At 45.4% G+C, this 12,204-nt stretch overlaps 1 protein-coding gene across 3 annotated transcripts in view; it reads right to left on the bottom strand.

The window, feature by feature from the left end:
- Positions 1-12,204, bottom strand: part of LOC132383728 (pyruvate carboxylase, mitochondrial-like) — a 950,497-nt gene that overhangs the window by 234,418 nt on the left and 703,875 nt on the right. For all 3 annotated transcript variants that reach the window (XM_059954922.1, XM_059954921.1, XM_059954923.1), the window contains exon 12: positions 2,109-2,198. In XM_059954922.1, coding sequence (XP_059810905.1) covers positions 2,109-2,198 — 90 coding nt within the window. The remainder of the gene's footprint in view (positions 1-2,108; positions 2,199-12,204) is intronic.

Consider the following 12,204-nt stretch of genomic DNA (forward strand, 5'->3'; position numbering starts at 1 on the left):
GGGCCGAGTACGCGTCTCCAAAGGGGCTGTCCATTGGTGGGTTGTCAGGTGACTGGGACCCAACGAGTCAGGAGGGTCCCCTGAACAGAGACAGCCTCTGCATGAATTTGCTCAATGTGCCGGCGGCCGTGTTTGACCGACGACTGGGGGCCAGGTTTTCCCCGCCTTCACTGTCGTTGTGATGTGTCTTGCCGCCCAGCAGCTCTACCGTTGGTTACATCGTTCTTTGTCTGGAACTTCCCCCTTGACCTTTCTGCAATGGGTGACCCTACCTACAGTTGATATCCACAAGAGATAGCGCAGATGTCTGAAATTCAGGGCAGCTGTAAAAACAAATGCATCTGCCCGTGAGATAAAGTGCTGTAGATGAAGTGTTGCTCCTCCACCCTAGCCTCTGCTCGCCTGCCCCTGGGTCCTCTCCTCCTTCCCTTTCTCCCACAGTCCACTCTTCTCTCCTATCACATTCCTTCCTCTCCAGCCCTGTACTTTCCCACCCACCTGGCTTCACCTATCACCTTCCAGCTGGCCTCCTTCCCCTCCCCCCCACAAAACTTTTTCACTCTGGTATCTACCCCTCACCCCCACTTCCTTTCCAGTCCCGATGAAGGTCTCGGCCAAAAAGATCAACTGCCGATTCCTTCCCGTAGACGCTGCCTGACCTGCTGAGTCCCCGCAGTATCACATCATTCTGTAATGACCCAGAGCTCGTGCTCCCAACGCCCGAAGCTGCTCTAGCGGGGGAGTTCCGGGCAATAACACCGGTTCACGAAAGCCTGGTCCAGTTCCCAGACAGAACAGTATTATCACAGCATACATCCGTGAGGCTCCAGGGCGTGGAGCCGACAACCTTCAAATGGGATTTAGGGAGGAGTTAAGGAGATTTCAATCATTTCACGCTGTGCTTGGGCACAGAACCTTGGGGTGATACAGACAATGAACTGCAGGCATCAAAAAGAGTGAAAATTCAATACTGTTAAAACTAGGTCATGGGCGAGCTGAGGCAGGAACATGTATTGTGGGGACTGTTGATAACTGACGGAAACTGTTCAAGCTACAGCATTGTCTCAGGCACACGTACTTCGCCAGGGAGCCTAGCACAGTCCTGTAGTGATTTTATGTATCGCACTGTACTGCTGTTACACAAAAAAACAAATTTCATGACGTGTGTGAGTGATGATAAACCTGATTCTGATCTGGGTCTCTATTGTGGACTGAGAGTGGGAAGGGGGCAGGGAGAGGGGAATCATGGTTGGGAAAAGGGGAAGGGAGAGGGGAGGGAGAGGGAAGCACCAGAGAGACATTCTGTAATGATCAATAAACCGATTGTTTGGAATCACGTGACCTTACCTGGTGTCTCAGGGCTGGGTGTGTCTGTACCCGCCCCTGACACTCCTTCTCTGCCCCTTGTCCCACACCCCTCCACCCTCATCCTTTGCTCCCGACAGATATAGGGTGCTGTGCAAAAGTCTTGGGCACATATATATAGCCTAAGACTTTTGCAGTCTGGTAGCAATTTTATGTATCGCACTGTACTGCGAGTGCAGAAAAAAACACAAAATTTCATGACATGTGTGAGTGATGACAAACCTGATTCTGATCTGGGTCTCTATTGTGGACTGAGAGTGGGAAGGGGGCAGGGAGAGGGGAATCATGGTTGGGAAAAGGGGGAGGGAGAGGGGAGGGAGCGGGAAGCACCAGAGAGATTCTGTAATGATCAATAAACCAATTGTTTGGAATCAAATGACCTTGCCTGGTGTCTCAGGGCTGGGTGGGTCTGTACCCGCCCCTGACACTCCTTCTCTGCCCCCTGTCCCACACCCCTCCCATGGCGCTCCACCCTCACCATTCCCAACATCCTTTGCTCCTGTCAGATTTACAAACTCGCTCTCCGCTCCACGTTGACGAATACAGTACTGTGTGAATGTCTCAGGCACCCCAGTGTTACATACATGTGTGCCTGAGACTGTTGCACTGTCCTGCAGATAAAGAGTGATTGACAAGCAGGTTCCAGGTGATCAGAGACCGACAAGGAGAGCACCAGGACGGAGGAAAACAATGGACGGTGGAGAAGGAATTGCCTGTGAAGTGGATTCACAGATGGGACTTACCCAGAGGGACCTGGGGGACCACGGCGTCCACAGCAGAGGGTTTCGCCTTGACGGGGATTGGAGTCACTGGCCCGTTCACCATCACGTGGCCTGGAAGAAAGACAATGACAGTGTCACGGGAGATACGGTGCAAGCATCGATACGCCACGCCTCCCGGTGCCAACCGAGCTCACCCGCAATGTTCAGCAAAACTGCGCAACAAACTTCAACGCATCACCAAAGTACAGATAGGTCACCGGGTGCAACCCTGAGATTCACTTCCTTGTGGGCAAACTCAACAAACAATAACCCGAACAGAGTCAGTGAGAGACTCGGGTGTTCAACCAGAATGCAAAGACCACAAACTGTGCAAATAACAAATAAACAATAAATAGAGAACATGAAATGAGGAGTCCTTGAAAGTGAGCCCATGGATTGTGGGAACAGTTCAATGATGGGGCGAGTGAGGTTATCCCCTCTGGTTCAGGAGCCTGATGGTTCAGGATAATAACTGTTCCTGAACCTGGTGGTGTGGGACCTGAGGCTCCTGTACCTCCTTCCCGATGGAATCAGTTCAGAGTTGAGGTTATCCTCACTGGTTCAGGAGCCTGATGGTTGAGGGTAATAACTGTTCCTGAACCTGGTGGTGTGGGACCTGAGGCTCCTGTACCTCCTTCCCGATGGAATCAGTTCAGAGTTGAGGTTATCCTCACTGGTTCAGGAGCCTGATGGTTGAGGGGTAATAACTGTTCCTGAACCTGGTGGTGTGGGACCTGTGGCTCCTGTACCTCCTTCCCAATGGAATCAGTTCAGAGTTGAGGTTATCCTCACTGGTTCAGGAGCCTGATGGTTGAGGGGTAATAACTGTTCCTGAACCTGGTGGTGTGGGACCTGAGGCTCCTGTACCTCCTTCCCGATGGCAGCAGTGAGAAGACAGCATGTCCTGGGTGGTGGTAACTGCAGGCGTGCTCTGGTCAGGGGACAGCAGCGCCCGGGCCTACCCTCCTCTCACTGCTCACATCAGGTACGGAGTCTCGCACTGTCTGGCTCAGGAACGGCTGCTTCCCCCATTATTCAGAGTGGGCCCTTCTGGCCCAATGAACTGCACCGCCCAGCAACACATCTGTTTACTCGCCCCACTGGCACTCCGGGCAGGGCAGCAGACACCCCCGATCAGACCCCGGCCTAATCGTGGCACGGTGGCCAATCAGCCTGCCAACCGGTACGTCTTTGGACTGTGGGAGGAAACCGGAGCTGACGGGAAGAACCGATAGGCAGCATCGGAACTGAGCACCGGAACAGGCCCGGAAGCGTTGCGTTAACCGTGTGCCCCACGGTGCCACGGTCAACTTCCCGAACTGACCTCAGCCGCCTACAACCATCAGGACCCCCACCACTCACCTCTACAGACTCACTCTCAAGGACTCATAACTCCTGTCCTCACTGTTATTTATTTATTTGCCGTTTGTTTTTGTTTGTACATTGATCTTTGGCCAGTGGCCGGGTGTAGCTTTTCATCGATACCATTTCTTTCGTTGCTCGCCCGTGAATGCCTCAGGATATGAATCTCAGGGTGATATACAGCGATATATACGTACTCTGATAGCAAATTTACTCTGAATGCTGAACAATACTAGTTCCTCTGTTTTTGCATCCAGTTTTGGCACAATATTATGTTCTCTCTCTCAGTTTCTGTGTACATCGGTGTGCTGTCTCCACCTCTGACTGCTTTGAGTCAGGTTTTCACTGTACCTACCATACTGTGCAAAACTCTCAGACACATGTATCCTGTATATCTGAGACCTTTACACAGTACGGCAGTGATTTCATGTTCTGCATTATACTGTTGCTGCACAAAGGAAGCAAATTTCGTGAAACACGCCAGTGATGATAAACCTGATTCTGATCTGGGTCTCTATTGTGGACTGAGAGTGGGAAGGGGGCAGGGAGAGGGGAATCATGGTTGGGAAAAGGGGAAGGGAGAGGGGAGGGAGCGGGAAGCACCAGAGAGACATTCTGTAATGATCAATAAACCGATTGTTTGGAATCAAGTGACCTTGCCTGGTGTCTCAGGGCTGGGTGTGTCTGTACCCGTCCCCGACACTCCTTCTTTGCCCCCCGTCCCACACCCCTCCCGCGGTGCCCCACCCTCACCATTCCCAACATCCTCTGCTCCCGCCGGATTTACAAACTTGCTCTCCGCTCCACGATGACAGACACAGGACTGTGTGAAAGCCTCAGGCATTCTGGTGAGATACATGTGTCGACTTTACACAGTTCTGTACACCTCAGCCTGCCTGACTGTAAACTTCACCGGACGAGACCGATAAACAGGAACTATTGTGACACAAGTGCACACTGCAATTAAATTGCTGTGACACAATTATAAAGGGGACGGCCTAGGTCGACATTCGGAGCCTTCTGTCGGGCAGTGCTGCGCAGCTCCTAACACGTTGCTGACACTGGCTTGATCCAACTAATTCTGCTCCTCTGCATCTGATAGCCTTTGCTTTCTCAATATAATTAATGACACGGAGCCACTACCACATTTAGGAATTTACAAAGCGTCAAGCTATGAAATGAATCATTAAAAAGGGGGACTGACTAACGTCCACACTGTTCATGACCTAAGTCTGCCTTTACCTGACAATACATTCTAACCTAAGGTTCCTGAAGGTCGTTATAGCCGGGGGGGGGGCGGTGTGATAATGGGGGCAAGCTCCAACTACCCATTAAATGATGCGTGCCTCAATGAGCCTCTGACAACCCACCTGGCCTGCACCTGCTCCTCAGTTTCTAAAGCCTGACGGACCTGTTTCCATTGACAGGAGAAGGGGCAAAGGCGGGTTACTGGAGCCTTAAAACCAGCTGCTCTGGGCAGATCAGCCATGGTTGGCAGCTCATCCAGGAGAAGGAAAACTTGATAGAGGTGTAAGTTGGATAGATAGAGCGGAGAGACAGAGATTTTTCCCCAGGGCGGAGATGGCTGATATGAGGGGGGATAACTTTATGTACCTCTTTATATTGTGGCTGACGGTCGTATGAGATCACAAGTCCTGGTTATGTGACCACTGACGCCAGGCAGACAATCTCTGACGAGTAAGGATAATGACTGGGGTCACCCATCTGCCCAGATGGCAATGGCAAACCACTTCTGTAGAAAAGGTTTATCATCTGATAAATCTCTGTCAATTTACCTTTCATCCCCCTTCACTCCAATGTGGAGTAAGTCCACAACTTGTCCGACCTCTCCTCATAAGGCATGCTCGCTAATCCCCACTTACTCACTCGCTCACCGGTTTCCCGTTGGTGAAGGTAAGAAGCGGGGAGGAGACAGGTGGAGAGGAAGGAATCTGATACCACAGGTGAGTGGACCATGGGAGAAAGGAAAGGAGGAGGGGCACCAGGGGGAGGAGAGGGGAAAGGGCAGAATGCGGAAAGGAAAAGGAGAGAAGGGGAGGGCAAGGTACTGTATTAACAGATGTGCGAGGTCGATGTGTATGCAACAGGCTGGAGGCTACTCAGACAAAAAGCAGGCATATCAGCTGGCACACCATTCAGAGCTCAGTGCAAGACATTGCAGGGTAGAGACAGATAAACTCAAATAATATTGTTCCGAGTGAAAAAATTTAGTCGATTGTAACATTTCACATCATCAAACACTTTCACTCCATTGTAACATTTCACATCATCAAACACTTTCACTCCATTGTAACATTTCACACATTATCAAACACTCACTCCATTGTAACATTTCACACATTATCAAACACTTTCACTCCAATGTAACATTTCACACGTCTTCAAACACTTTCAGTACATTGTAAAATTTCACACATTATCACTTTCACTCTATTGTAACATGTCACATTATCAAACACTTTCACTCCATTGTAACATTTCACACATTATCAAACACTTTCTCTCCATTGTAATATTTCACATTATCAAACACTTTCACTCCATTGTAACATTTCACACATTATCAAACACTTTCACTCCATTGTAACATTTCACACATTATCAAACACTTTCTCTCCATTGTAACATTTCACACATTATCAAACACTTTCTCTCCATTGTAATATTTCACACATTATCAAACACTTTTCCTCCATTGTAACATTTCACACATTATCAAACACTTTCAGTCCACTGTAACATTTCACACATTATCAAACACTTTTCCTCCATTGTAACATTTCACACATTATCAAACACTTTCAGTCCACTGTAACATTTCACACATTATCAAACACTTTCAGTCCACTGTAACATTTCACACATTATCAAACACTTTCACTCCATTGTAACATTTCACACATTATCAAACACTTTCCCTCCAATGTAACATTTCACACATTATCAAACACTTGAACACCTTGCAAAATTTCACACGTTATCAAACACTTCCACTGGCTTGTAATATTTAACACGTTATCAAACACTTTCACACTATTGTAACATTTCACATCAAACACTTTCACACCAATGTAACATTTCACACATTATCAAACACTTTCACTCCATTGTAACATTTCACATCATCAAACACTTTCACTCCAATGTAACATTTCACACATTATCAAACACTTTCACTCCAATGTAACATTTCACACATTATCAAACACTTTCACTCCATTGTAACATTTCACACATTATCAAACACTTTCACTCCAATGTAACATTTCACACGTTATCAAACACTTTCACTCCAATGTAACATTTCACACATTATCAAACACTTTCTCTCCATTGTAACATTTCACACATTATCAAACACTTTTCCTCCATTGTAATATTTCACACATTATCAAACACTTTCCCTCCATTGTAACATTTCACACATTATCAAACACTTGAACACCTTGTAATATTTAACACGTTATCAAACACTTTCACACTATTGTAACATTTCACATCAAACACTTTCACACCAATGTAACATTTCACACATTATCAAACACTTTCAGTCCATTGTAACATTTCACACATTATCAAACACTTTCACTCCACTGTAACATTTCACACATTATCAAACACTTTCCCTCCATTGTAAAATTTCACACATCATCAAACACTTTCAGTCCATTGTAACATTTCACACATTATCAAACAATTTCACACCATTGTAACATTTCACACATTATCAAACACTTTCACTCCAATGTAACATTTCACATCAAGAAACACTTTCCCTCCATTGTAACATTTCACACATTATCAAACAGTTTCACTCCATTGTAACATTTCACACATTATCAAACACTTCCCCTCCATTGTAACATTTCACATCATCAAACACTTTCCCTCCATTGTAACATTTCACACATTATCAAACACTTTCACTCCATTGTAACATTTCACACATTATCAAACACTTTCCCTCCATTGTAACATTTCACATATTATCAAACACTTTCCCTCCATTGTAACATTTCACACATTATCAAACACTTTCACTCCATTGTAACATTTCACACATTATCAAACACTTTCCCTCCATTGTAACATTTCACACATTATCAAACACTTTCCCTCCATTGTAACATTTCACATCATCAAACACTTTCAGTCCACTGTAACATTTCACACATTATCAAACAATTTCACACCATTGTAACATTTCACACATTATCAAACACTTTCACTCCATTGTAACATTTCATATTATCAAACACTTTCCCTCCATTGTAACATTTCACACATTATCAAACACTTTCTCTCCATTGTAACATTTCACATCATCAAACACTTTCAGTCCACTGTAACATTTCACACATTATCAAACAATTTCACACCATTGTAACATTTCACACATTATCAAACACTTTCCCTCCATTGTAACATTTCACACATTATCAAACACTTTCACTCCATTGTAACATTTCACACATTATCAAACACTTTCCCTCCATTGTAACATTTCACACATTATCAAACACTTTCACTCCATTGTAACATTTCACACATTATCAAACACTTTCCCTCCATTGTAACATTTCACACATTATCAAACACTTTCTCTCCATTGTAACATTTCACATCATCAAACACTTTCAGTCCACTGTAACATTTCACACATTATCAAACACTTTCCCTCCATTGTAACATTTCACACATTATCAAACACTTTCACTCCATTGTAACATTTCACATTATCAAACACTTTCCCTCCATTGTAACATTTCACACATTATCAAACACTTTCTCTCCATTGTAACATTTCACATCATCAAACACTTTCAGTCCACTGTAACATTTCACACATTATCAAACACTTTCACTCCATTGTAACATTTCACACATTATCAAACACTTTCACTCCATTGTAACATTTCACACATTATCAAACACTTTCCCTCCATTGTAACATTTCACACATTATCAAACACTTTCCCTCCATTGTAACATTTCACATCATCAAACACTTTCAGTCCACTGTAACATTTCACACATTATCAAACAATTTCACACCATTGTAACATTTCACACGTCTTCAAACACTTTCAGTACATTGTAACATTTCACACATCAAACAATTTCACACCATTGTAACATTTCACACATTATCAAACACTTTCACTCCAATGTAACATTTCACATCATCAAACACTTTCAGTCCACTGTAACATTTCACACATTATCAAACAATTTCCCTCCATTGTTACATTTCACACATTATCAAACACTTTCAGTCCAATGTAACATTTCACATCATCAAACACTTTCAGTCCATTGTAACATTTCACACATTATCAAACAATTTCACACCATTGTAACATTTCACACATTATCAAACACTTTCACTCCAATGTAACATTTCACACATTATCAAACAATTTCACACCATTGTAACATTGCACACGTTATCAAGCACTTTAAGTCCATTGTAACATTTCACACGTCTTCAAACACTTTCACTCCATTGTAACATTGCACACATTATCAAACACTTTCACACCGTTGTAACATTTCACATTATCAAACACTTTCAGTTCAATGCAACATTTCCCACGTTATCAAACACAAGTTGAAGCAAACAGAGAGGTAGAATAAATTGTTCCAGCCACTGAGAAAGTGCAGTGTGGACAGTTAATAAAGTTCAAGAGTGTAATGACTGCATCTCAGCATACTGAGGGACCCTTCCGTAGCCTATTTATTACGTGTTATTGAACTGAATATTGGCCAGCTCCCCCGAGCAACGTGTGAATGCTGTTCAGGAACTCTGGGCTGGAAGATGTTTGGATAAGTACATGTATTGTGGGGGGAGGGGTACGATCCAGGATGGATCAATAGGACATGGGCTAGATGGGCTGAAAGGTGAGGTCTGTGCTGCTGTGCTCTGTGCCGATGTCCCAGGCTGTGGAAGAACTCAAGAGGTGGAACAACAGCAAGGAAAGTACTGAAGGAAAAACACAGTTTCTTCACTCTTTTCGGAGAAACATTTAGGATGGCTGGGTGGGGGTATGTCTCTACCAGAGGAGGTGTGAGGGGCTCCTTCCCCCCACTGGCCTGCAGGTCACCCTCGGGCAAGGTGTAGCTCCTGCTTAGCCCCCGATCAGGGTGAGGTGAAGCCGTGGGGGCAGGTGGTGGACGGTCGTACGAGCAGCCGGTGCAGATCACAAGTCCTGGTGATGTGACCACTGACACCAGGCGGACAATCTCTGACGAGTATTGATAACGGCTGGGGTCACCCCTCTTGTAAAGACACTGCCCAGAAGAAGGCAATGGTGCAGTTCTGGTCTCCATAATTGAGGAAGGATATACTGGCTTTGGAGGCGGTGCAGAGGAGCTTCACCAGGTTGATTCCAGGGATGAAGGAGTTAACCTATGAGGAGAGATTGAGTCGCCTGGGAGTTCAGAAGAATGAGAGGGGATCTTATAGAAACATACACAATTTTGAAAGGGATGGATAAGATAGAAGTAGGAAAGTTATTTCTATTAGTAGGTGAGTCTAGAACTAGGGGATATTGCCTCATGACTGAGGGGAAAAGATTTAGGACGGAGACGAGGTGCTGCAAGGACGTAGCGGTGGAACGAACCCAAGTGGTGAACACGGGCGCGGAGGCCGAGGAGCGAGCGTGAGAAGGGTTCCGAGGGGGGTTTTACCCGGAGTCTTGGTCTTGGTAGATAATTCAGGAACAAGGCTAGACTGATAGTCCTAGACACGGTGGAGTGAGGTCACTCGTACACGAGTCGACCAACGAGCTGGCACCTTCTAGTAGTGGTTACAGGGTTCCCATACTACTCTGGTTGGTGGAACGCTGCTGTTCTGGGAATAGATGGGAACTAAATGAGGTGTTAAAGGCCTGATTCCTGAGTAAGACAGCCAGGTGCCAGGAGGGACCATACCACGAGCAGAAACTGTTTTTCCCAGAGAGTGGTGAATCTGTGGAATTCTCTGCCCAGGGAAGCCATTGAGGTATAATAAAGGTACACTTAGATGGGTTTTTACACAGTAAGGGAATTAAGGGTTATGGGAAAAAGGCAGGCAGACGGAGCTGAGTTTATAGATCAGCCTTGATCTTATTGAATGGCGGGGCAGGCTCGATGGGCTGAATGGCCTACTCCTGCTCCTATTTCTCATGTTACGTTCACTCCCGCCAGATTTACAAACTTGCTCTCTGCTCCACGTTGACCAATTCAGCCCTGTGGAAAGGTCTTACCTGAGCTATATATGACTCTTGCAGTGAGTGTACTGTATTTAAATGTTTTTGGTGGCTGGGAGACAGAAACCAACATAATATTAAAAAGGAGATTGATTTAAGCATGTGCCTGACACCAGGAACTGAGAAAGCAAGAGGCGGTGGATCGGTCTAAGCTGTTCTCATGATTCATTTCTGGAGCTAGAGGAGTAGTGATCTGATGCTGCAGAAGAGACCATCACTGCTACAGAGCTGCTGGCTCAATGAGAAGAGTGACTGGGCCATATTAATGATTCATTTATAGTGACAATTGCCAGCCTAGGGTGATTACAGCAGCAACTTCAGTGATGGGAATGTGTTGGGGGAGGAAATTACAGAAATTTAATTAACAGGCCAGGGAAAAAAAAACTTGGAACTTTCACTAGTTAGTCCCTTGTGCTGCTATTCAGAGAAATGTTGGGGAAGTTTTCTGCCGGCAATCTATCATCTTCCTTCCTGTCTCTGATTCCTTCTGCATCCTCCCTCTATCTGTCTTGTTCTCTCTCTCCCTCTCTCTTGCTTTGTTCTTGTCTGCAGCCCACTATCTGTCATGCTCCTTGTCTATCAGGCACTCTCTTCCTCGCTTTCTCTGACTGTCACTGTCTCATCTTCACTCTGCTCCTCGCTCTTCCTTAGTCTCGATCTCACTCTCTCCCGTCTCTCTCCCTCTATACATATCTTTTTTCCCCATTCATTATCTCTGTCTATCTCTCTCACCCTTCTCTCATTTTCTCTTTCTCTCTCTCTGCGTTTGTCTCTATCTATTTGTCTGTCTCTCCCTTGTTTGCTCCATCTCTTTTTCTCTCAATATCCCTCTCATTCTCTCCCTCCCTCTCTTTCTCTCAATGTCCCTCACATTCACTCCCTCCCTCTCTCTCTCAATGTCCCTCTCATTCACTCTCTCCCTCTCTTTCTCTCAATGTCCCTCTCATTCACTCCCTCTCCCTTTCTCTCAATGTCCCTCTCATTCACTTTCTCCCTCTTTCTCAATGTCCCTCTCATTCACTCACCCTCTTTCTCTCAGCCCCTCTCATTCACTCCCTCCCTCTCTTTCTCTCAATGTCCCTCTCATTCTCTCTCTCCCTCTCTTTCTCTCAATTTCCCTCTCATTCACTCTCTCTCTCTTTCTCTCAGTCCCTCTCATTCACTCCCTCCCTCTCTTTCTCTCAATGTCCCTCTCATTCTCTCCCTCTCTTTCTCTCAATGTCCCTCTCATTCTCTCTCTCCCTCTCTTTCTCTCAATGTCCCTCTCATTCTCTCCCTCCCTCTCTTTCTCTCAATGTCCCTCCCATTCTTTCCCTCCCTCTCTTTCTCTCAATGTCCCTCTCATTCACTCCCTCCCTCTCTTTCTCTCAATGTCCCTCTCATTCTCTCCCTCTCTCTCTTTCTCTCAATGTCCCTCTCATTCACTCTCTCCCTCTCTTTCTCTC

Source organism: Hypanus sabinus, chromosome 31, assembly GCF_030144855.1.
Source record: "Hypanus sabinus isolate sHypSab1 chromosome 31, sHypSab1.hap1, whole genome shotgun sequence".
In the NCBI taxonomy this organism is placed as follows: Eukaryota; Metazoa; Chordata; class Chondrichthyes; order Myliobatiformes; family Dasyatidae; genus Hypanus; species Hypanus sabinus.